The sequence below is a fragment of the Pelophylax lessonae genome (genome assembly GCF_965119305.1).
Source record: "Pelophylax lessonae genome assembly, chromosome: 10".
NCBI lineage: Eukaryota > Metazoa > Chordata > Amphibia > Anura > Ranidae > Pelophylax > Pelophylax lessonae.
The window spans coordinates 160,669,635-160,696,991 of NC_138777.1; the positions used below are offsets into that span (position 1 = coordinate 160,669,635).

Here is a 27,357-nt window from a genome sequence, read left to right on the forward strand (position 1 = left end):
CGCATCCTTATATACTATTGAATGCCCTTCATTTTACATAAAAATGCATTCGGTCATTAATCTCGTTACTCAGCCAATAAGCGATGTATCAGAAATATTAAACATGGGAAAACAGTGGTAAAAAAGTGGTAAAAAACAGGAATCTAAACATATTAAGACAATGAACAAAGAGTGTTTCGACAGAAAGATATACTACTGTAATTAGCAATAATCTGGCATACACAAAAGTGCATACCCATGGCCACATTCTTAAAGTGCCAATAATCTAAAATTATAAATAAATATATTTTGCTAAAATGTCTATAAAAATTATCTATAAAAAATATAAATATTATAGCAGATAAAACCAAATTTATACATCAAGAAAGAACTGGATAAAAGCAATGATAATGGGATAGATATACATATTTCGAATAAGAAATAAAATACAATGAAATAAAACCAAACCACCACATGTTAAGAATTGCTAATAAAACAATTGATATCCAAATCAATGTTTAAACCCTTGGGGTGTAAAGAATCAGTTAAATAGATCCAGTATGTTTCGTGTTTGGACACTTAGCGAACTCTGTTAGATCCTCGCCACTTTAAGCCCACTGACCGGAACGGATATCTCCCCGTCCATAGTGGTCATCACCACAAATGGTTGTCCAACATTCCGAGGGGACAGTTTCTCCGTGTGAGAAGAAATTGTACCATGGATGAGGACTTTGTAACCCAGGCCCAAGTCCTGAAACAAAGGTTTGTGGAAAAGGGATATGAAGCCAATAGACTAGACACCACCATAGCTGAGATAGGGAACCTTTCACAAAATGAATGCCTTAGAGATACAGTGAGACAGCCCACACGTGAGCACGAATGGAGTTTCTGAACCCAGTTTAACGCGCAGTTTCGGGAGGTGGAGCAGATTTTTAAAAAGCATTGGCCTGTACTACGTATGGACAAAGTTTTGAGTGGTGCTCTTCCTGAGAACCCTTCATTTATATACAGGCGGGGACCAACCTTTGGAGACCAAGTGGTTAAAAAAGTGTTGGATCCCCCGGTGAAACCAAAAATGTTCTGGGACAACACTGTGGGTTTCTTTGCCTGTAGGAAATGTAAAACTTGTAGACAGGTGAATACACACCTGAGAAATTTCACTACATTTACGTCGCCTTCTAATGGACAATGCTTTCAGATTAAAGACCTCATTACGTGTAATAGTACACATGTGGTGTATTGTTTACAATGCCCTTGCAATCTGCTGTATATTGGGAGAACTAAGCGTACCATCGCCATTAGAGTGTCGGAACACATTACTAATATTAAGAATGGTTTTAAAGATCACAACGTATCTCTGCATTTTCGTGATTATCACAATAGTGATCCCACACACCTTAAATTTTGGGGTGTTGAAAAGGTAGATCCAGTATGGCGAGGATCTAACAGAGTTTGCGAAGTGTCCAAACACGAAACATACTGGATCTATTTAACTGATTCTTTACACCCCAAGGGTTTAAACATTGATTTGGATATCAATTGTTTTATTAGCAATTCTTAACATGTGGTGGTTTGGTTTTATTTCATTGTATTTTATTTCTTATTCGAAATATGTATATCTATCCCATTATCATTGCTTTTATCCAGTTCTTTCTTGATGTATAAATTTGGTTTTATCTGCTATAATATTTATATTTTTTATAGATAATTTTTATAGACATTTTAGCAAAATATATTTATTTATAATTTTAGATTATTGGCACTTTAAGAATGTGGCCATGGGTATGCACTTTTGTGTATGCCAGATTATTGCTAATTACAGTAGTATATCTTTCTGTCGAAACACTCTTTGTTCATTGTCTTAATATATGTTTAGATTCCTGTTTTTTACCACTTTTTTACCACTGTTTTCCCATGTTTAATATTTCTGATACATCGCTTATTGGCTGAGTAACGAGATTAATGACCGAATGCATTTTTATGTATAATGAAGGGCATTCAATAGTATATAAGGATGCGGTTTGTTTAAAATGGATATTGACATGAGGATTCGTATACTTGGGATATCCATCGGCTCCGGTCCTCATGTTTGTGAGGACATCGGTTGCGGACACTGCGGTATTTACGAGTGTCGGCTTTTCTCTGCGCCAGGCGGAAGTCGGGCAGCGGGAAGTGACGTCCTTCTGGGGCGGAGGTTCGCCCACAGGAAGTGACGTTGCGCATCGGAAGAGGACGGTGTACGTTCACTTCCGGGGTCGGCACTTCTGCCGAGTGCGCATGTGCCGAAGTGGATACAAACACAGGCGGACCGTGCCGCGCACACATGCTCTCGGAAGAAGTCTTGGTGACGAAACGTCAGGGCATGTGTGCGCGGTCGCCTTGTGAACAGATGGACGCCTGGCTAAATTAAGAAATGGTCATTATGCGTCAGTATATGCAAATTTTGAATGCCTTCATTCAGATTCGCTATTGTAAGTAGACATCTGGAGGGGAGTGGGGCCATATTGGTGTGTTTTTAATCAATAAACCTTGCGGTATTACACTATATGTCCCTCATTCTTCATTTACATGCCATCATGAATGGAGTGACATATGAAGGCTAATAGGATATGAGAGGAGATCCAAGCTAGTGGAAGGTGGAGAGGTCCTGATGGTGATTTGAATTCACATGTGAGGAGGCCCTGTTTTACCAATCATCTGGTGAGTTCCAGAGGAGAGGGGGGGAGCACCGGTGTTTGGTCGAATTGTGGTGTATCCAAGTTCCTTCACACCCTTCCCGTAACAAATTTGGACTGCTCTGATATGGACATTTGTGTTTTATTACACCTTTGCCTGTTGAGAATTTAGATCCTAACATTTATCCATTCATCTGTTAGCGCTGTTTGTGTGGTTGATTGGACCGAGCTATTTGGTTATTTGATTACACCTTTCTATACAAAAGGGTTTATATACACTTTAAGAAAAGAAGCCAAACACTGCAAGCTTCAGGAAAATAAAATGACCATCGTATCTTTAGGCACGATCTAATATTCCAAACCTTTAAAGCCTCGTACATACGCATCGAAAATCGGCTGGGAATTTTCATCCGACGACCGATCTGCCGATTTTCAGCTTGTTAGTATGATGCTTCCGACAACCGACTCCGACTTTTCAGCCAAAAAAAATCTGGTGTGCAGGCTATAAAATTTTTGTCCGCCATCAAAACACGGCCGATTTTCGTGCAGTCAGTACAGATTTCGACAGGGAAAAATCTAATGAGCAAGACCGAGCATGCTCAGAGATGAAAGAACACAAAGAAAGCAAACCAACACATGACATCACTTCTGAAGTAGAATTTTGTCAGGCGAGAAAATTTGTGTGCAGTCTAGGCACATTCCAACCAACAAAACACCACTCTGGACAAAAGACGGACGATCGGTCGGCCGATAATCGTTGCGTGTGTACTAGGCTTAAGAGTGTATGCTTAGGGCAACCACTATAGTCTTGTTCTGATTATTTATTCTGAGTTTCATGAATCCACCCATAAGTCTCGGTTCACATTTGTGCGATGCCTGAATGCTGCAAATAATACGTGATCCCGGGTCGCATCCGCACCCCTGGCAGTTCACACTGCCATATGCGATACACAGGGGGTGTCAATTAAAAGTTAACGACACCCCCAGTTGCGATCACATATCGCAGTGCGATCTGCAAGTTTGCACAGAATCGGATCGCACTAGTGTGAACCACTATGCGATCCGATTCTGCTGCGGATAAAAAAAAAAGGGTCAGGTGCGTGTTTAGTGCAGATGCAGTGCGAATTCAGCCATACAAAGTGTATGGCTGAAATTTGCACCGCACATGAGATCGCATGTAATTTAGGAGCAGTGCGCTCCGAATTACATGCGATCTCCGTGATCGCACTAATGTGAACCGGGGCTAAACGCGGAGTATACAGTAGAATCAGTAAACTGACTTACAAAGAATCTCTTGAAGAGGGCTTTCTTATCATTGATGTGCAGGATGGTGTCTCTGCTGTATACCACATCGAATGATGCTTCTGGGAAGATCCGTCGTGTGGCATCTCCAATTTCAAACTGTACCTATTGATGGGGGAAGAAGAAATGACATCGGATTAACCAAAGAAAAAGACAGCATAGTTAATTCAAAGCAGCAATGTTTAGTGAACAGTGAAATCATGAAAAAAAGAATTTGTTTATGAAACATTTTCCAAATAAAGCCCCTAAACAGATTCAGATACATCACTCACCAGAGGAGTCTTCTCGGTTATGGCTCTCTCCATGGCAATTTCTACCATGTTGGACGACAGGTCCATCCCCAGGACTTCCACCCCATACGTCTTTATAGAGAGAAAAAAAAATCAAAAACTATGCCAAAGAATAATACAGTTTAGCTTTATGTAGGGTCTATTTAGGGTATTTTAAATTATTAAAAGCTTCAGAATCAGGAATTGTAACTTTTATACTGTTTAACCCTTGTACTGCGCCATCGGCCTAAAAACTACGCTGGTGGCTTTGGGGAATTTTACACACTCTAGGCGGCTGCAGTGTGGGTAAAAATGACTTGCTGTCTGTCCGCGGACAGTTGGCAGCAAGCCGTCAGATCTGCAGCCCCAACCCCCCCAACCCGCATGCCCAAGCCATGATTCCCAGGCTGCACACCCCAGGCAGGTGCCACCAGGCACAGCAGAGGGAGATCAGCGAATATGTAAACGCTGATCACTCCATTCTGTTACTGACCCCTAAAAGACGTGAAAAGCGTCTCCCCCAGCATGGCTGGGAAATAGAAACATGTGTCATTAAAGATAACCTGTCACCAAAGAATGCATCATAGGTGAAAAACAAGCACCAAAACCAAGTAACCCATGTGCCCTGTAAGAATGTCAAGAATAAAAATCTACCTTGGCCATGTAGAAGTCTCCTCCACCGATGCCACAACCAACATCAACGACCCGCTGACCAGGAACAAGGTTCAACATGGAAATAAATTCCTGCAAGAAGAAGAAATTAAAAGTATGTACCATGAATAAACCATTTCGGTGCAACTGAAACCTAATCCAAAATGTGCACCACTCCACACTTGTGTTATGAGAAATAGTCTAAACCAGGGGTCAGGAACCTATGGCTTGCGAGCCAGACGTGGCTCTTTTGATGACTGCATCTGGCTTGCAGACAAATCTTTAATAAAGAGGGGCGTGTCCGGATGTGAGCCGCGCTGGATATGTACCACTCAATCCAGTGCCATCCGCATAGCTGTGCCCGGTGCCAAAGAGATTTTTGCACCCATCAATAGTACACTTTGTGGGCTACCCACCGCTACCCTCAGTTCGTCTCTGGGTGACCGGATTGCCGCGCTACGGACCCCGCGGCCTAATCGCGGTACCGCCGCCAGCTTGTGTGCTGTGCATCTGAGGGCCTTGGCAATCACCGCCCGGTAAGTAGACCTGCCATCTGCTCTCTATGCCCCGACAGACACGATCTCCTTCCCCTCTGACACCCGGGGACCTGCGGGAGCTGCCTCTCACATCCACTTCTGAGGCCTTCAGCGGCCGGCCACTATTTTCTCAGGACCTATACTCACCTTCATCACTCGCAGGCCTGCAGGCACTTCACCACTCCGGCCTCATTGCATACCTGCCTGCTCTGCTCTCTTCCCGACTGGACTCCAGGCACTTTTACACGGCTCCATCTACTCACTGTATAGCTGCGGCCCATGAATATGAATATTAAATAAAGGTTCCCGACTCCTGAAATTCTCATAGAATTACATTTGAAAATATGTGGTGTTCATGGCTCTCTCAGCCAAAAAGGTTCCCGACCCCTGCTCTAAACAGTATTAGCTTTGGGAATCCATAGATGAACACAATCAAAATACGGTGAGAGGACTCAGCTGGTGCACCAGGCATTTAAAAGCACAATTGTAGGCTGGCCATATACAGATCAAATTTTGCTGGTTCCTGCTAAATTAGCCAAAATTCATTGCCTTGGCGGCCTTGTTAGCACTCAGCAAAAGTCAATTTTTTTTTTCTGCACAGAAAATTCTTGACTAACAATATCTGCATCTAATCAGCATTGTTCGGGTGTTCTGACTGCAGCAGGTGCTGGCTGTCAGAATACAATAGTCAGCACTGCACATGCATCCATCCATGCGATTTAGCAGAAGGGGAATCAGTTACTTCCTGTTGTTCAGCCCAAGGGGCTGAATTGGAGAAATCTTGCCATGTATGATCAAATGTTAAATTAAAATCAGCAGCCGCATCCTGTATAAAATATAGGTTACATGAAAAACTAGGCGGTGGGTAAAGCTAGCCAAAGACAGATCAAAATTTGGCCGGATTCACCAGGAACCGGCTGAATTTTGATTTATCGATGGGCAGGCTGGTTGTACTGAAGTTGATCTATCAATTGACTTCAGTACAACCAGGCCAGCCTGTGTTTTTTTTATTTTTATTTGATCACTGCCAGTGGCTATAGACCGCCAGCAGTGATCACTGTATTCTGACGGCAGGAAAAATTCCTGCTTAGAATACAATAGCACAGCGGGAGGGATTCGCCCATCAACACTAACTGTGTAGATGGCAGAAATTGTGCAGTTTTCTTTCTTTCAACCACGGGTTGGACAAAAGAAAACTGCATAATGTATGGCCTGCCCATATCAGTCAGTTCATGTGCATATATAAACAATGGGTTCCTGGGTCCATATAGGAGGTCTGGAGACTCAGCATGGAGCACAGGATTCAACATATCCTGTATTAAGATATAGACAGATATCAGGTCTCTGATTGCTGAACTCCAGGTACAATATAATAGACCTATCCTCAGAGTGGAAAAACATATAAGAGGGAGAGTATACATAGTTTGTTCTGTGCCAGACACAGATAGTTGTAGGGTATCACTTGAGAGAGACTGGATGGAGCTTAGAAGACCTGAGACTGAAAATTCCACGTGGACTGCTGGAATTTGTAGTCTTGTATTGGCTGTGTGCAGCTTTGAGGACACTGGAATCCTTGGGATGTGGTGCTATCTTGACATGAGCGTAATTCATTTTGGCAACCAAGAATTCCTATTTTGTGAATTGTTGGAACTTTGACTCATGCTTTTTGTATTTGTTAACTTCATTTTGTTTCCTTCTACCCTATTGCATGCTAAAACGGGCACACACCAGGGGCTGACTGGCAACTTTCGGCCCAGGGGGCAAGTACAAACCAGAGGCCCATGGTGCAGCGACTCCCACCCTCCCTCTTCCCTGCCTCCTCCTGACCCCCCCATTCCAGGCTGAATCTCCATCCTAGGTACTCTCTACTCACTGGCCGAATATGGGTTCTTGACCTGGCTACCAGGGGAGCTGGGACAGCCTGGTCAGAGGGTCGCCAGGAGAGGAGAGTCTCCACTGGGACATAGAACCGGCCTCTGCTCAGACACAGTTTACACCATCCATGCAGGGGGGGAGGCCTGCGCTCTGTCCTTGTCTTCATCCCACACTCAGTAGGTCAGCGGTGACTTTTATCTTCTCTTCACAAGGGATCCTTTAGGCATGTCTGTGGCAGAAGCAGGCCAGCCTTTTTATGGGGCATCAGAGCGGCCGGGGGGGCAATTGCCCCCCTTGCCTCCTGACCCAGTCCTCCCCTGGCACACACTATAAGTTTTTCATACAACCCAGTAGGCTGAACAAAAAAATCTTGCAGATTACTGTACTAACACAAACGATGTTTGCTGAGTGCAGCAATCTCCCCGCTTAACTATTGTGTTCTAGCAGGGGGACCCCCCCCCCCACCCCACCCCCGCCAGAACACACCGATCAGCACTTGCAGCCAATGATGGCGAGCGCTGATTGAAAGCTGCTTTTCCACTATGCCGTTCGACAGAAGCTGGTCGTGAGCTCGGCTTGTGATGAACAGGGAGCTAACACAGGCCGAAAGTCATCTGGTTCCTGCTAAACTGAACGTTTTTGGTCGATTTTCAGTCTGTGTGTACCCAGCCTAAAACCCCTTCCATAAACGCCCTGTACATCGGGCCCTGTGTGATCCACCTCTATATGCCCTCTTAGCTATGCTCCAAGTTCCTCACAGGCATTATTTCATTAAACCTACCTTCAAGTGGTGGTCTGTGTTTTGTAATAAACACACATTTCAGTGTTTCTGATATAACAAAATCCATTCTAACTTCACAATTGTAACCAGGCCTCACCTTAGTGGTTTCCAGCCCTCCAGTGCTTACAAAGCCATCCCCAAATATCTTTTCATATCTGAGGATTCCTTTTCGAGAATACTGCTGGTTATCCAGGAACTGCTGAAATGTCACATAACCCTGGTGACCGTCAGCTTCCCGAGGGATCTTCTGCAGTAGCCAGCACACCTGGTTCTGATTCTTCTTTATCTGTGGACACAGAGTGAAATAAATATAAAAAAAATGAAAAAAGATAAATGATTGCGCTAACCATAAGGAAGCTGCTACACAACACAACTGACGAGAAAATTGTAAAAACCAAGATAATGTGAAAAAAGTGAAATGCTAGTAAATAAAATATGAATAAATTGCAATATGAAAGTGAATAATCAAAATATATGAACCAATAGTGATAAGTCCAAATAAATTACAAAAAAAGTTGGAGTGAACATAAAATCAACAATCCCATATGTGAAGTGACATGACTGTCCACAACGGTGATGATCAGGTGCTCACTGGATCCCAACACCAACAAGATATGAAGATATAATATGCTCACCAGAACAGTAGGACTCAGAATGCCATATAGCACCTGAGTCAAAACAGCTTGTTAAAAAGTGGATGGATGATCCGAAAAGGTAGGCAAAACACGGATGTTGAGGTGAAGATGTAATAACCATAGGTGTGCACAGCCTATTGCATTAGGGTGTGCACCTCAAAGCTCAAAACACATACATGTGTATATATACTGATGGTATCAGAAGAGCAGTGGTGGGTGGCAATAGGGCAGAGATTGGTGTCAGGACAGTGGATGGTGTCAGTAGTTTTTATTTTTTTGATATTTTAAAATTTTATTATTTTTTATAACAATTGTAGGAGCTGTTAGGGGGCTTTGCTGAAATATCAGGGGTTTAAACAGGGGGAATCTGCGCCACACAGGGTGATTAGGGTGTGCCCAGGCACACCTGGCACACCCTTAGCGCACGCCTATGGTAATAACAGATGTATACCGTCACACCAGAAAGGCTCCCACTCCGTCAGAAGGTCATAGGTAAACCAAAAAAAGGGAGCGCAAATAGTGTAACACTGCTAAATGTATTAAATAAAAATACACCAAATTGCACTTACAAACATCTCGTGATAAAGAGCGTATACAAATGCAAAGGTAGGCTGTCAGCAGCGTGGCCTTAAAGTGGAGTTCCACCCATTTTAGTGACTTTAGATGTATGTAATCACCTTTAAAATGACTTTTACCAATGGAAAGTTTTTATTTTTTTGTTGCTAGTAAATACCTTATTTTCTGCTTTATTTATCCTCTTCTCACTTCCGGGTCCGGTCGGCGATTACGTCATTCGGCGATTCGCAGTGTGTGCTGGGATGACATCTCGCATTATTACACAGGAGATGAGCTGTACTGCGTGTTCTGCCCCGCCTCCGCCCGCCTCCTCTCAGTGAGCTGTATGTATGTAGTGTATTGAGGCCGTGCTCTGCCCCGCCTCTGCCCCGCCTCCTCTCAGTGAGCGAGGACTGAAAGCATTATATCCTCACTGAGCTCACAGAGAGGAGGCGTGGGGAGGAGGCAGGGCGGAGCACGGCCTCAATACACTACATACATACAGCTCACTGAGAGGAGGCGGGGTGCAGCACGGCCTCAATACACTACATACAGTACAGCTCACTGAGAGGAGGCGGGGAGGAGGCGGGGCAGAGTGCGCAGTGCAGCTCATCTCCTGTGTAATAATGCGAGATGTCATGCCCTGATATACATCCCAGCACACGCTGCGAATCGCCAAATGACATAATCGCCGACCGGACCGGAAGTGAGAAGGGGATAAATAAAGCAGAAAATAAGGTATTTACTAGCAACAAAAAAAAAAACAAAAAAAAAAACAAAAACTTTCCATTGGTAAAAGTCGTTTTAAAGGGAATTACATACATCTATGTAATCCAATTTATTAAAAATGGGTGGAACTCCACTTTAAGGAGCCTTTCTGGGGTGACGGTATACATCTGCTATTACATCTTCACCTCAACATCCGTGTTTTGCTCAACATCATTATTGGTTCATATATTTTGATTATTCACTTTTATATAGAAATTTATTCATATTTTATTTACTAGCGCTGCACTTTTTTCACATTATCTTGGGATAAATATAAAACAGAGGTGCAGCACTTGGAAGAAAAAAAAAAAAGGAGTTAAAAGGGTAGAAAAATGATAAAGGTGGTGCGTGTATAGAGGAGTGTTCTTCAATAAACATGCCAAACAGTTTAAACATAAGGCCCCATGCACACGGGACGTTTTTAACGCTGCTGTAAGCAGCGTCAGGCGTTTTCTTTTTGCAGCCTAAAAACGCCCCTCCATGTTATTCTATGGCCTCATGCACACTCAGACGTTTTTGAGCTGTAAGTGGCTTAGGCGTTTTTAGGCTGCAACAAGAACCCACCACCTGCGCGTTCTGAGGACCAGCGTTACAGCGTTAAAAACGCCTGACGCTGCTAAAAGCTGAATAACTTTGCTATAACGTTGCTTAACGTGCGTTAAGCCACGTTATACGTTTTTTTTTCTTCCATTCAAAATCAATGGTTCCCTATGGGAGCCTATTGATTTGAATGGAGGTCGCACCGCAACACCGCAAGTCGGATCCGACTTGCGGGGTGACTTGCGCTGTGGGAATCTTGAGGGGGAACTCCACGCCAAAATGGGAAAAAAACGGCGTGGGGTCCCCCCCAAGGTTCCAAACCAGGCCCTTCGGGTCTGTTATGGAATTTGAGGGTAGCCCCAAGCCGAAAAAACGGCGTGGGGTCCCCCCCAAAATCCATACCAGACCCTTATCCGAGCATGCAGCCTGGCAGGCCAGGAAAGGGGAGGGGACGAGCGAGCGGCCCCACCCCCCCTGGACCACACCAGGCCACATGCCCTCAACATGGGGGGGTGTTGGTGCTTTGGGGCAGGGGGAGCTCTGCACCCCCCACCTCAAAGCACCTTGCCCCCATGTTGATGAGGACAAGGGCCTCATCCCCACAACCCTGGCCGGTGGTTGTGGGGGTCTGCGGGCAGGGGGCTCATCGGAATCTGGAAGCACCCTTTAACAAGGGGGCCCCCCAGATCCCGGACCCCCTCCCTATGTGAATGGGTATGGGGTACACTGTACCCCTACCCATTCACCCCATAAAAGGCAGTGTATGGAAATAACGACAAGAGACGTTTTGGAAAGTTTATTAAAAATCTTCATCCGACTCTTCTTGTCTTCTCCTCTCCGGGGTCTTCTCCGGGGTCTTCTGCTCTTTTGCTGTCCGCCCTTCTTGTCTTCTCCTCTCCGGGGTCTTCTCCGGGGTCTTCTGCTCTTTTGCTATCCCCCTCTTCTTGTGTTCTTCTCTCCGGGGTCTTCTGCTGTCCCCTCTTCTGCTGTCCTCACTTCTTTTCTTCTCCTCTCCGGTCTTCTGCTCTTTTGCTGTCGGCTGTCTTCTTCCTCCGGTCCTCCTCCGACGACGTCTCCGCTGATTATGCCTATCTCCGGTCTCTGCAGCTTATTATATAGCCATTAGGGGCGTGGCCCCGATGACGTCATCGGGAGGCCCCGCCCCCTCATGTCACAGATGACGTCATATGTGCCATGAGGGGGCGGGGCCTCCCGATGACGTCATCGGGGCCACGCCCCTAATGGCTATATAATAAGCTGCAGAGACCGGAGATAGGCATAATCAGCGGAGACGTCGTCGGAGGAGGACCGGAGGAAGAAGACAGCCGACAGCAAAAGAGCAGAAGACCGGAGAGGAGAAGAAAAGAAGGGAGGACAGCAGAAGAGGGAACAGCAGAAGACCCTGGAGAGAAGAACACAAGAAGAGGGGGATAGCAAAAGAGCAGAAGACCCCGGAGAGGAGAAGACAAGAAGGGCGGACAGCAAAAGAGCAGAAGACCCCTGAGAAGACCCCGGAGAGGAGAAGACAAGAAGAGTCGGATGAAGATTTTTAATAAACTTTCCAAAACGTCTCTTGTCGTTATTTCCATACACTGCCTTTTATGGGGTGAATGGGTAGGGGTACAGTGTACCCCATACCCATTCACATAGGGAGGGGGTCCGGGATCTGGGGGGCCCCCTTGTTAAAGGGTGCTTCCAGATTCCGATGAGCCCCCTGCCCGCAGACCCCCACAACCACCGGCCAGGGTTGTGGGGATGAGGCCCTTGTCCTCATCAACATGGGGGCAAGGTGCTTTGAGGTGGGGGGTGCAGAGCTCCCCCTGCCCCAAAGCACCAACACCCCCCATGTTGAGGGCATGTGGCCTGGTGTGGTCCAGGGGGGTGGGGCCGCTCGCTCGTCCCCTCCCCTTTCCTGGCCTGCCGGGCTGCATGCTCGGATAAGGGTCTGGTATGGATTTTGGGGGGGACCCCACGCCGTCTTTTCGGCATGGGGCTACCCTCAAATTCCATAACAGACCCGAAGGGCCTGGTTTGGAACCCTGGGGGGGACCCCCACGCCGTTTTTTTCCCATTTTGGCGTGGAGTTCCCCCTCAAGATTCTCACAGCGCAAGTCGCCCCGCAAGTCGGATCCGACTTGCGGTGTTGCGGTGCGACCTCCATTCAAATCAATAGGCTCCCATAGGGAACCATTGATTTTGAATGGAAGAAAAAAAAACGCTGCTAAAAGCAACGTGGCAAAACGTGCAATAACGCCAATGGAAAAAGCTACTGAAAGCACGTTTTTACAGCTGCTTTTTCCGGCGTCAGAACTAACTTTGACGTACGTTTTTTCTAACGCCCCGTGTGCATGGGGCCTAATAAAGAATTCTGAAAAGTTACAAATGTTATGTGTAAGAGACGAGGACTCCAACAATAGACTCAGTATTGGCAGACAAGTCCTTACATGTCTTGCAGTACATATTTCTAATCATCAATTATAAAAATGAGTACAATGAACACAAAGGTGTTGTTCACTGCACCCAATCAGACGTTGGCTTTCGTTTCTTGTATTCTAAGAAAGAAAATGAAAGCAAATAAATGCCATGTCAACAGCACTGTTTGTTTGTTTGTTTGTTTGTTTTTGGAATGAGGAAGTTTACAATATAGAAAATAAAATAGATCTGAATTAGAGCCCATTCAGACTAGCGCGACGGTCGGTCGCTCTCCATTGAGTAGTACAGGACCCGTTCTAATAGGAGTGACACTAGTCCTGTACTACTTTGGGGCCACCTGGAGGCGACTTGCATAGACTTCCATTATGTGAAGTCGCGCCGAAGTCGCGGTGCACAGCGGTGCACGCGACTTCACAGGTCGCCCCCAGAAGTCGGATCGCCTCAGTGTGAACCGGCTCTTAACCACTTCAACTTTAGGAGGTTTTACCCCCTTCGTGACCAGGACATTTTTTTTGCTATTTAGCACTGCACTACTTTAACTGGTAATTGTGCGGTCACGCAACGCTGTAACCAAACAAAATGTATTATTTCAATTATTTTTTCACACAAAAAGAGCTTTCTTTTGGTGGTATTTGATCACCACTGTTTTTTTTTTATGTTTTATTGTATCAGCAAAAAAACATTATTTTTTTTACTTTCGGCTATAAAACATAAAATAGAAAAATTAAAAAAAAAAAATTGTATCCATAAATTTGGGCCAAAATGCATTCGGCTACATGCCTTTTGGTAAACAAATTCCAATAAATGTACAGTATATTGATTGGTTTGCACGAAAGGCATAGTGTCTACAAACTATGGTATATATATATTGGAATTTTTTTTATACTAGTAATGGCGGTGACCAGCAACTTATAATGGGACTGAGATAGTGCAGCGGTAAATCTGACACTAACTGATGCTGAGGGGAACTGACTAACTGCTACTGACATCACCAGTGACACTAGTACAGTGATCAGTGCTAATAACATGCACTGTCACTGTACTAATGACCCTGACTGGGAAGGGTTTAACATCGAGGGTGATCAAGGGGTTAAATGTGTGCTGATTTTTACTAAATGTCTCTTTGTTTCTTATCCCTGCTTTGCAGGGAAAAGAAACAGAAAGATCGTTGGCTCTGTACAGAGTTATGTGTTGATTGTCAATAAAGGGCTCTGCGCCGTGTCTGCACACAGCCAATCAGCAGGCTTATGAATCACTGACCAGGACTTGCTGGCAGACTCCTGCTGTGTACATTTAGCGTACTGCTGGCAGTCGACAAGTGGTTAAAAGTGAAAAATAGAGTACTGATTCACTTTAGGAGAGTCCTTAAGTGCCGGCTCACACTTGTGCAGTTTGGGAGATCGCTTTGTATGGCTGAATTCGCAGTGCATCCGCAGCAAACTCGCACATGAGGCTTTTTTTGAGCCGCATCAGAATCGGATTGCACAGTGGTTTACACTTGTGCGATCCGATCCTGTACGAACTTGCAGATCGCACTGCGATATGCGATCAAACTGGGGGTGTCGTTAACTTTAATTGACACCCCCTGCGTATCGCATATATGGCAGTGTGAACTGCCAGATGTGCGGATGCGATGTGGGAACACGCTGCATATTCGCAGCCTTCCCGCATCGCACAAGTCTGAACCAGCACTAAAAATACTGAAGCAGTGCAACACTTCTTGTATCATAATAAATGAATCATCAACATAAAATGTATGCAACACATAGAAAGCACCAATATATTTCATACTAGTGGAAGCAAACATGACAGATGAAAGATTGCTTAAGACAAAAAGGGGGCTGGGCTGCTGTTCTTGAAAGCTTAGTTTTAATGATAGGTGTGGTGGAATAAAGCGTGTAAAATATTTGCTCACCTTAATATATGTCTGCACAGACTTTGAAATCACAATTACAAAACCATTGTCTCCAGACTGTGAAGTGACAGATGTCAATAGATGGTTATACTGAGCAGGGGTACGATAAACCGTAGGGTTAAATTTTCGTTCAGCGTCCCCTATGAATGAAAAACGTGACACTAGACTTCATACACAGCTCCAAAATAACTATGCAAATATTAAAGAATATGTAAACCCGACATTTCGTATTCCTAAGATATGTCTACTGAATCATCTACTTGTATGAAAAGGTATCCTGTTCTCTTTATATTGCTTCCTTTTTCTGAAATCCCTGGTATTCCTGCTAGTCTCTCTGCTGTCCTACTGACCACACTGAGCATCACAGCCTTGTCAGTTTTCTGGAGGTGTTGAGAACTCAGCCTGCACTTCTCCAACGATCAGATTTACACAGTCCTTACACCAACTACCCCCACACAGCTATTCACTGGGAAGATCATTGTTCTGCTGTTTCTCCTTCCCCAGCTTTCTGAGCTCCTTGTGCAGATGAGAAGGAGCTGGAGAGAGTCCAGAGTAGAGCAACTAAACTGATTAGGAGATTGGAGGACCTTAATTATGAAGAGCACTTACAAGCGCTTGATTTATTCTCCCTGTAAAGGAGACACCTGAGAGGGGACATGATAGCAATTTACAAGTACCTCAACGGTGATCTCAACATAGAAAACAAACTGTTCAGTCGCAATGAATGCATGACAAAAAATGGAGGGTCCCCCTAGGGTGTGGGACTTTAACGGCAAGCACACTTCCACAGATGTATAAAAGTAAAAATATTTTTATTATTGACAAGTTTAAAATAGATCTCAATGGATCTGAGATATTACATAAATGATACAGAGAACACAAATAATGTGATAACACAAATGATCTATATATGGTTGAAAGAAATAATAAATATATTCAACCATATATAGATCATTTGTGTTATCACATTATTTGTGTTCTCTGTATCATTTATGTAATATCTCAGATCCATTGAGATCTATTTTAAACTTGTCAATAATAAAAATATTTTTACTTTTATACATCTGTGGAAGTGTGCTTGCCGTTAAAGTCCCACACCCTAGGGGGACCCTCCATTTTTTGTCTATTCAGTCCAGGGATGTTGGCAAACCACTTCCAAGTTTTCACATAGCTGGGGTATATCTCTTTGAACCAATGAATGCATGAGGACAAGAGGCCATAGAAAGCGATTAGTGGAGAAGAAATTTAACCTTAGGCTACGCAGGTGGTTTTTTACAGTAAGGGCTACAAGATTGTGGAATTCTCAACCACAAGTGGTGGTAACCGCGGGGAGTATGGCTACTTTTAAAAGACTCTTGGACATACATCTCAAGGAACAAAACATTCAGCAGTATGATAAATGAATAAGTCCACACACACCTACACAGGTTGAACTGGATGGACTATTGTCTTTATTCAACCTCAACTACTATGTACACTAACTATGAGAATAGAGGGAATGTGATCACTTATAATAAAGAGAAAAAGGTTCCTATATGTTTTTTTTGTTTTTTTTATGTATACACAAATGTTTTGCCTTTCATTTCTATTTTAAACTGAATGGGTTGCTTTACAAGGTGGGGGTTCACATATGCTTTAATTAACAGTGGTGTCCAAACTTTTTTCAAAGAGGGCCAGATTTGATGAAGTGAACATGTGTGAGGGCCGACCATTTTACCTGACATTCTTTGGACTATTAAAATTAAATGTAAATTAACTATTTTATGCAAAGTTTATTGCAAACGGCATACTTTTCATTTCGTCACATGGATGACAACTCTAAACAGGTGTTAAATCGCTCTGCCTTTCATATCTGACGGCCAGAGGAAAAAAAAAACCCAGGAAGCTGAAATATTTTATCAGGAACATTGTAAAGTACATTTTACATATTATTGGTAATAAAGGTTGTCTGTCAACTTTTAAGTTAAAAAAATATGAACAGGAACATAACACCAAGCATACATGTTGTGTCCAAATATATTTATAACTGATTTAGACCAACTGACATTAAGAGCCGGTTCACACTACCACGACCAGAAAGTCGCCCCATGAAGGAGCGACTTTTTAGCGTGACTTGAAGACACTTGTTTAGAGACTTGTACGAGACTTGTACGAGACTTGGAAGAGCCTTGGAAGAGCCTTGGAAGAGACTCGTACGAGACTAGTACGAGACTTGTAAGAGACTTGTAAGAGACTTGGAAGAGCCTTGGAAGAGACTTGGAAGAGACTTGGAAGAGACTCGTACGAGACTTGTAAGAGACTTGTAAGAGACTTGTACGTGACTTGGAAGAGACTTGTACGAGACTTGTAAGAGACTTGGAAGAGACTTGGAAGAGACTTGGAAGAGACTTGGAAGAGCCTTGGAAGAGACTCGTACGAGACTCGTACGAGGCTTGGAAGAGACTTGTACGAGACTTGGAAGAGACTTGGAAGAGCCTTGGAAGAGACTTGGAAGAGCCTTGGAAGAGCCTTGGAAGAGACTTGGAAGAGCCTTGGAAGAGACTCGTACGAGACTAGTACGAGACTTGTAAGAGACTTGGAAGAGACTCGTACGAGACTTGTAAGAGACTTGGAAGAGACTTGTACGTGACTTGGAAGAGACTTGTACGAGACTTGTAAGAGACTTGTACGAGACTTGTAAGAGACTTGGAAGAGACTTGTAAGAGACTTGGAAGAGCCTTGGAAGAGACTTGGAAGAGACTCGTACGAGACTCGTACGAGGCTTGGAAGAGACTTGTACGAGACTTGGAAGAGACTTGGAAGAGCCTTGGAAGAGACTTGGAAGAGCCTTGGAAGAGACTTGGAAGAGACTTGGAAGAGACTCTTACGAGACTCGTACGAGACTCGTACGAGACTTGTAAGAGACTTGGAAGAGACTTGGAAGAGACTTGGAAGAGACTTGTACGAGACTTGTACGAGACTTGTACGAGACTTGTACGAGACTTGGAAGAGACTTGGAAGAGCCTTGGAAGAGACTCGTACGAGACTCGTACGAGACTCGTACGAGACTCGTACGAGACTCGTACGAGACTTGGAAGAGACTTGTACGAGACTTGGAAGAGACTTGGAAGAGACTTGGAAGAGCCTTGGAAGAGCCTTGGAAGAGACTCGTACGAGACTCGTACGAGACTTGGAAGAGACTTGGAAGAGACTTGGAAGAGACTTGGAAGAGACTTGGAAGAGACTTGGAAGAGACTTAAATGATAGGTGACTTTCTCTGTGGGGAATGCCTGGCAAATCTTTTTCTTCTTCCTGGAAAGTTTGATAACAGGATCCGACTTAAGGCCCGTACACACGAGTCGAAATTGGGCCGGGAATTTTCGTCCGACGACCGATCTGCTGATTTTCGGCTTGTTAGTATAATGCTTCCGACAACCGACTCCGACTTTTCAGCCGAAAAAAATCTGGTGTGCAGGCTATAAAATTTTTGTCCTCTGTCAAAACACGTCCGATTTTCGTGCGGTCAATACAGATTTCGACACGGAAAAATCTTATGAGCAAGTCTGGGCATGCTCAGAGAAGAACACAAAGAAAGCAAACCAACACATGACATCACTTCTGAAGTAGAATTTTGTCGTGCGGGAAAATTCGCGTGCAGTCTAGGCACATTCAAACCAACAAAACACCACTCTGGACAAAAGATGGATGACCGGTCGGCGGAAATTCGTTGCGTGTGTACTAGGCTTTAGAGGCGACTCCCATTGAAGTCTATGTGCACAAGTCGGATAGAGGTCGCCTTGAAGTAGTACAGGAACCTTTTCTGAAGTCGGAGCGACTTCAGTAGTGCATATTAAGACGGCTCTCATTCATTTACATTGCATTTGTAATGACAAGAGACTTGGGGCGACTTGAGGGCACACAAGTCGTGTCCCAAGTCGGAGTACTGTGAGATTTTACAATGTATTCATCTCAATTCGGAGCATTTGTGCTGCCTAATCAGTCACACAAGGGTTAACCACATATAAGCGCTATATGAACCCACCAATGATGATTAATGATGGCAGCAATAATAGTCATAAATGATGCCAATGTATTTTTCCAAATTACCTGTGGGGCCGTATTAAAAGTGGCCAGACTTTAGACATGCCTGCTTTATTTAACATGACCTCAAAAACTTTTTAAACCACACTGCAGTTTTTAAAGAGGGCGGCAATGCAACACGTGGGTCATTGTGGCAGCGGGGAGCAGATTTCAACACTATGCAGCAGCCAGCCAAACATGGATCCCACTTCATTACAGTGGTTCTGCATTGCAGAGAAAAAAAAAAAAGGTCTTTAACCAATCTTCAGAATCTCCCACTTTAAGGTTCTGTTTACATATTGGCATCCCAGATTGCGGACAGAATCGAACTGCGGTAAAATCGCACAAACAGAATCGCGGGACGCCTGTCGCCCAAAAGAAGTACAAGAACTTTTTTGTGGGCTACAGGCGTCCCGCGATTCTGTTTGTGCAATTTTACCACGATTCGTTAGGCAACAAACAGAAAAAAAAATCGTGCCTCGTTTGGGGTGCCTCTGGAAGTGAAGAGACTCGCACAGGCCGCAATCCAGGACGCCAATATGTGAAAGGAGCCTAAGTTACATTGCTACATTAAAAACATAATTTAACTGGCTGACTCACAATATTGTTTGTCTTATATTTTAGAACATTTGGCTCACTGCTGGGGTTCATTATATCACCTTTTGTTCAGCATGAAAAAAGTTTTTTTGCTAGGACAATAATGGAATAATGGGATAACATGTCCTGGGATAACATGAGAATTTTTTTTGCTAGGACAATAATGGACTTTAAAGGCACGTATGATAAAATTCAACAATTTATTAGTCTATGTAAAAAGTTTACCACATAATACAAAAACACAAAAATTCGAAAAAATGTTTTTGTATTATGTGGTAAACTTTTTATATAGGCTAATAAATTGATTCATTTTATAATATGTGCCTTTAAAGTCCATTATTGTCCTAGCAAAACAAATTCTCATGTTATCCCACTTGTTTAACCACTTGCCGACCGCTCACTGGACTACTCACCTTGTGGGCGGTGTGCGGGGGCTCGCTCCCGCTGTATTCATTCACAGCGGGAGTCGGGCCAGGGGAGGAGCGGCGGCGATCGCCGCTGCTCTTCCCCGATCGTCTGGGAATCGAGTCTGGAGATCCGCCCGCTTGTGTAAACAAAGCGGGCGGATCTCCTAAGTGACAGACAGTGACAGATTGCAGGATTCAGCATAGCTGAACCTTCGATCTGTCCCTGTGTCACACAGTCCCCTCCCCCCACACACGTCAGTAAGCACCAGGCATACATTAACCCCTCCCTCTCCAATAAAATTAACCCCTTCCCTGCCAGTGTCATTTTTACAGTAACAGTGCATATTTATAGCACTGATTACTGTAGTAATGTCACTGGTACCCCCAAAAGTGTCAAAAATGTCAGTCAAGGGTCCGATCTGTCCGCCGCAATGTTGCGGTCCCGCAAAAAAAAAAAAAAATCGCAGATCGCCGCCATTACTCGTTAAAAAAAAAAAACACCAAAAATGACAGAAATCTTTCCCTTTGTTAGTAAACGCAATAACTTTTGCACAAAACCAATCAAAATACGCTTATTGTGATTTTTTTTACCAAACATAGGTAGCAGAAAATAAATTGGCCAAAAATGTAAAAAAAAAATCGATTTTTACATTTTTTGGGGGGAATTTCATATAAAAAAAAATGTAAAAAATATTGTTATTTTTTCAAAATTTACGCACTTTTTTGTTTATAGCGCAAAAAGTAAAAATCGCACAGGTGATCAAATACCACCAAAAGAAAGCTCTGTTTGTGGGAAAAAAAGGGCGTAAATTTTGTTTGGGTACGGCGTCGCACGACCGCACAATTGTCAGTTAAAGTCGCACAGCGCCGAATCGCAAAGAATGGCCTGGACGTAAGAAAGCAAAATCCTCCGGTGGTAAAGTGGTTAATTGGAGTGCCCAATGGCCACTAAGGGCACCTTATTCAATTATTTCAATTACCTTTCGTTCAGCAATGCGATTCGTGGGGACTGTAATAACTGTTAACTCATATATATATATATATAAATACTGCAATACTAACCTGACTGATAGAAACAGGACTCCCTAAAGAAGAGATAACCGCCAGGCTTCAGCCACCCTAACATCTTCTGTGTCAGTGTCATTAGCTCAGTATTATTCAGATACATGAAGAGCCAATTAGAGAAGATAAAATCATAACTGAAACGATAAAGAAAACATTTCACTATGATACTCTGCGATTAAACATCTTATAAATAAAATGAATTTGATGTCTGATTTCAACTCTATAAAAACATGTCACAGTTAAGCCTCGTACACACGTTCAGATAATCGGACGACTTATCGTTCGCATTTTGTTGCATGATACTAACATCGAATTCAACAATGCGTATAAACGTAAAAAAATTTTCGTAAGGTTCTGGAAAAGCTTCATGGTTGCGTAGCTACGTATCAGTTGGTGCAAAACAAAAACAATGGCAGCCAGGCTTTTTCCGTGCTGTTTTAGTGTTTCTGATCATGCGCGGTCTTTGTTGATCGATTTTTAGCGGACACATACTATCCTGATTAAACGATTGTCGTTCGCTAGGCTATCGTACGACAGAAGTTTTCGTGTTTGTCCCTTCGGATTTTGCTGGACGAACTGTCGTGATCGGCTGTCGAAAGCTGTGTACTAATGATCAGACTATTGTGCGATCAAGTCGAAAGCGATTTTTTTCGTATGATTATCTGAACGTGTGTACGAGGCATAAGTGTTATCGCAGTCAATGGGTATCCCAGGGCCCCAGCGTACCTGTTCTCAGGCAATTCTAAATGTGTGACATCCGCCTGCAGGAAGGTGATGTTTCCACGGTAACCGTTGTCCGCTCGGTTTTTATCAAGAAAGTTCTGCATAAAATCCACAGCAGTGACTTGGCTAGCCAGCTTTGCTATATGGCCGGTAAAACGTCTGCAACAAACAATGTCAAATTAGCAGAGTTATTCAGGAAACAACAACGGTGACCAGAAAATAATGCGATTATTCCACTGATTTTGGATTCATTTGATTGTTTTCATTAGCTTTTGCTGCTACACTCGGGATGGTATTTGTAAAAATGACCCATTAACCCATTCCAGGCTGCACATCTTGTAGCTCAAATTTAGTGTGCATATTGTGCAAGACTTAAAGCGGTAATAAACCTAAAATCAAAAATGTAATATATTGCAGCTTACCAATCAGTAGATGTTGTGGCTGCATTCGTTTTATTTTTTAGACTTTTTTCCTTTTGTTTTCACCTGGTCTTCGACGCGACTTGCACGGACTTCATACCATGAATGTCTATGCAAGTCGCCTCCAGGTCGCCCCGAAGTAGTACAGGACCCTTTTTCTAAGTCGGAGTGACTTGTGTCGCTCCTATTAGAACCGGTCCTGTACTACTCAATGGACCCGACAGTGCCTGACTTGCCAGGCTGACCAAGTCGCCTGGCAAGTCGTAATAGTGTGAACCGGCTCTTAGACTGCCCCCACTCTGGATGAAGGAGCACAAGGGCCCCTTTGGACAGCAGCATTGTCAAGTCTGGGTTGAGGGAAGTGTTAGATGTACTAGCAAATTTAAATACACTAACAAAATGTAGCCAAACTCCAGCTAATACAGCCTTTTTCAACCAGGGTGCCCAGGTACCCTGGGGCGCCTTGAGGTTTCTTAAAGAGTGCCTTGGCAAAGTGCCAAAAAATTGCCCCAAAAATGTGTACAAGCCGTTGGGTGGATGAAACCTACCTGTTAGTTACAAAAAGCCACAGGTTTTCATTGTTCACCATTACAACCTTCTAGTTGCCAACCTCCTAACGACCAATGACATTATCAGTTGATAAGTACAAAGATGTCAGTTGCCTGAATATCATCCTTGTTTAACCCTCCCCTGCCTCTCTCCATCAGCTTTGGAGATCTTATTAGTGATGGACAAAAAAACTGAGGGAGAAGAGAAACATTGGAATACTAGTCAGTATCAGTTTGCAAAAGTGTTTTTGCTTTGGAAGAATAATTCACCTACATGTGTTGATGTTGCTGCATTATGTAAAACTATTAGAATAGTTTTTACATTTTACAATGGGGCGCCTCAAGACTGTCCATAATTTTGGAGGGTGCCATGAGATTGTCCATAATTTTAAAGGTTGCCTTCACTGAAAAAAGGTTGAGAAACACTGAGCTAATACTTTATAAATCAGTTAGGCTCCTTTCACACGCTGAGCTGCTTCCTGCGGTCCGTTCTCTGCTCAGCAGGGGGCCGATCCCCGCTGAGCAGGCGAATGACAGCTCCGTCTCCGCTCTGTGTGCGGAAAGGGAGGTGTCACAGCCCCCGCTGCTCTCTATGGGGGAATCAGATGAGAGCGGACCGCCTGTCCACTCTCATCCGATCCGATCCCTGAACGGATGGAAAATAGGGTTTTCATCCGTCTGGATTTCACGGACAGGATCAAATGCGGATGGCAGTGGGTGTCAGCAGAGATGTCTCCGCTGACATCCGCTGCTCCATAGGGATGCATGGAGGATCCGATCAGATCCGCCTAAAAAAACTGACAGTCGTATCTGACGGATCGGATCGTTTGTGTAAAAGGGGCCTTACAACAAACTGTTTTGTTTTTTTGTTTCCTTTTGGAAGATGTTAAATAAATAAATCCTGTTTATTATAAACACCGCTGTCAGTGGTAAATGGTTTGTCTTATCTCTGAAAACTGATACATCTGCAGAACAGCTTCTTCTTTTGAAAAACAGACTAACTGGCTGGATCACCAGATAAAAATAGAAGAAACCCTAAGGGCTCTTTCACACGGGCAGTCCGATCAGATCCGCCTGTCAGTTTTTTAGGCGGATCTGATCGGATGCCCCATTCAGCCCTATGGAGCAGCGGATGTCGGAGGTGACATATCCGCTGACACCCGCTGCCATCCGCATCCGATCCGGTCTGTGAAATCCAGACGGATGAAAACCCTATTTCCCATCCGTCCAGTGGATCGGATCGGATGGGATCGGATGAGAGTGGACAGGCGGTCCGCTCTCATCTGATTCCCCCATAGAGAGCAGCGGGGGCTGTGACACCTCCCTCTCCGCACACAGAGCGGAGACGGAGCTATCATTCGCCTGCTCAGTGGGGATCGGATGAGGAGGCGGACTGTGTGAAAGAGCCCTAAAAGAGATAACTAATGCTGCCACTATACCTAAGAATTGGTAAGCTGCAATATAACAAATGTTTGCTTTTGATTTTAAAGCGGAGTTCCACTGGCTTTTGTGTTTATTAAAAGTCAGCAGCTACAAAAAGTGTAGCTGCTGACCTTTAATAAGCACGCACAGCGATGCGGTCGGGGGAGCCTCAGTTCTCTCCGTCTTCTCCCTGCGGTGCTGGCATCACTAGTGTGGGCACACGGCTGTGACAGCTTACGGCTTCACAGCCAGGTGCGCACTGCGCATGCGCGAGTCACACTGCGCGTCGTGAATGGCCGGGCAATCTTCTGGGACCTGTGGCGTATCCCAGAAGATTGCAGGGAGAGAGGGGAAAGGAGAACTTCCGCCCGAGCCGCCTAGGCAGCCCGAGTGGAAGTGGGAGAGGGTACCTGTCAAAACTAGATACCTGCTCTCCCCCCCCCAAAAAATGACATGCCAAATGTGGCAAGTCAGGGGGTCGGGACCACTTAAAGTGGAAGTTCCACTTTTGAGTAGAACTCTGCTTTAATACTGCTTAAAGGGCATATTTTACCTTTTCAAAAAAAAAACTATTAAAAATTCACCCGCACAAAGTTAAAAAAGTGCATATTTTTATGTGTTTATTTTTGCATTTGATCCTGCAAAGCATTGTAACTGCAAAGACGGATAAGTAGAGGCCCCTACAGACTATACTTCCAGCCACATGTCTGTACCAAGGTATGGACCTTCGGTTACATGGCTGGAGGAAGAATTGATGAACTACGAGCGTGCTAAGGTCAACATGTTGTGATCCATTGAGAAAGACGAGTCCCTCTGCAGTGGTGGAAGATGGGAGTTGTAGTGTCTCTGCTATGTAGACAGACCCCCCCCCCCCTCCTGCACAGCTGTGCATAATTTAATAAATGTCAGGAGCCTGAGGAAGAAGAACTCTGTGATTCAGTAAGGGGGAGACAGCCTGGGGGGGGGGGGGGGGGCTGCAGACTCTGATCAGGTTCCAAGTTACACCCTAAATATGAGTTTAACATGAAACATGGCAGAAAATGTTCTTTTTAAATGTTTTAGTTATTGTTTTACACCCCAGTAGACACATCTTGTCAAGCAGCAATCTACAGCAATTTGATGGTAACCCTGTGTATTACTTTATTAAAGGAAACCTCTACTTGGAGAAAAATTGAAGATGCCAAATCTGATCTGAAAATACTGAATGTCTGTACTTCAAGAAAGTGAAGTTAGGGCTTATGATCTGCATTCTCGTTAGACAGAAAATACTACAGCTGCTGGATTGGTATGACAGCCAGTTATAAAGTATTTTTCAAAAGCAACAGCCACCTCCATACTATCTCAGTACAGGTTTTATCTTTGCTTGAGATACACAAACTGAAGGAGAAGTAAAACCAATCCATTAATATTAGGAGTTTATTTCTCAATTTATCTCATCTTTATTTGAATTATTCATTAAAACATAACTCCACTTTAGTTGAGGTAAAAACATTTCCCTCTGGGTAATCTATGTATATTACAAGGACTTTAACAAACTCTGGGGTTGATTTACTGAAGGCAAATCCACTGTGAACTACAAGGGCACCTGGAAGTGCACCTGGAAGTGTACCTGGAAGTGTACCTGGAAGTGTACCTGGAAATGCACCTGGAAATGTACCTGGAAGTGCACTTGGAAGTGCACCTGGAAGTGTACCTGGAAGTGCACCTGGAAGTGTACCTGGAAGTGCACCTGGAAGTGTACCTGGAAGTGCACTTGGAAGTGCACCTGGAAGTGTACCTGGAAGTGCACCTGGAAGTGCACCTGGAAGTGCAGTCACTGTAGATCTGAGGGGGAGAACGGAAATGAGGGGAAGCTCTGCTGATTTCTATCATCCAACCATGCGCGAACAAGAATGCTGTTTTTTTATTTTCCTGGCATGGCCCCCTCAGATCTACAGCAACTGCACTTCCAAGTGCACTTCCAGGTGCACTTGCAGTGCACAGTGGATTTGCCTTTACTAAATAACCCCCTTTGTTGCAGATTCCTACCTTTTGCTATTCTGAAGAATTCACTGTTTGTTCCTCTGTGCCGGGTCTAATGGGAGTGGTTTCATAATCATCAACCAGCTGCTGCACCTGCAGGGCTCTAATTAGGGAAGTTGCGCCCCTTTAGACATGATTTCCTATTGGGAGTATCTCACCAAAAATTTAATTTTTGTTGCAGGGGATGCCAAAAATCTGTCTGGTGTCTCAGTGTGGACTTCTGGGAAAACCAGTGAGCCAATCACACAGCAGGAAAGTGGAGTTACCCTTTAATGTAATAAATGTAAAACTAATTTTCAAAACTTGTTTCACTGACAGCACTGTGTTCAGGAGGGACCACATGCAGTTTCTGGCAGTTGTGCCGTGAAACACCCTGAAGTCTACAGGAATATACTGACTATAGACAAACGACAACAAATGAGAGAAGCGGTCTTTGATGGTCCCTGATAAAATTAGGACATATTTAGGGCACAAGGTCTGAGATCGCTGCATACAGGTCAAAGCAAACTGTCCATTTACTTACTTATTTATTTGGTTTTGCTCATACATCTCACCAGACAGTATGAATGGCATTGCATGTTCACACAAACATATGAATTGCACTACCCTTTAGAATAGCAAGTCTTTATTTTGTGTCTTTAGTAAAGAACTAGCAGTAATTTTTTTTTTCTTTTCATCTATGAGCTGTACATCAATAAACAAGTCATGGAGACATCGGATGTAATCAAATGTAGTCATTTATAGGAATCAGGAAAATACCACATTATGGACACTAGATGGCCTGGATTCTTTCCTAGGTGTAAATAATATAACTGGGTACTAATATGGTAAAGTTGATCCAGGGAATATGCCTCTAGGGGGATCAGGAAGGAATTTTTTTCCCCTGCTGTAGCAAATTGGTTAATCCTTTGCTGGGGGTTTTGCGCCTTCCTCTGGATCAACTGCGGGTATAGGATTGTGTATATGGGATTGTATGGTTGGGTTTTCTTTACTGTTTTTTTATTGGTTGAGCCAGATAGACTTGTGTTTTTTTTCAACCTGACTAAGTAACTATGATAAAATAGAAAATAAATGCATATTTACTATGATCATTAGCTCCATCTAGTGGCCATAAAGCTGTTTTTTTTCCTGATTCCTATGAATACATATGAACATGTGACTAAATAGCCAGAGAACAGTTG

General features: G+C 43.9%; 1 protein-coding gene across 1 annotated transcript in view; it reads right to left on the reverse strand.

The window, feature by feature from the left end:
- LOC309565810 (uncharacterized protein) overlaps positions 1-27,357 on the reverse strand; it is a 78,473-nt gene that overhangs the window by 24,687 nt on the left and 26,429 nt on the right. The window contains exons 3-9 of the mRNA XM_082270814.1: positions 21,769-21,924; positions 21,040-21,176; positions 14,915-15,054; positions 8,166-8,354; positions 4,880-4,969; positions 4,229-4,318; positions 3,939-4,061 (exon numbers count right to left, since the gene is read on the reverse strand). Of these exons, the coding sequence (XP_082126940.1) occupies positions 3,939-4,061; positions 4,229-4,318; positions 4,880-4,969; positions 8,166-8,354; positions 14,915-15,054; positions 21,040-21,176; positions 21,769-21,924 (925 nt within the window). The remainder of the gene's footprint in view (positions 1-3,938; positions 4,062-4,228; positions 4,319-4,879; positions 4,970-8,165; positions 8,355-14,914; positions 15,055-21,039; positions 21,177-21,768; positions 21,925-27,357) is intronic.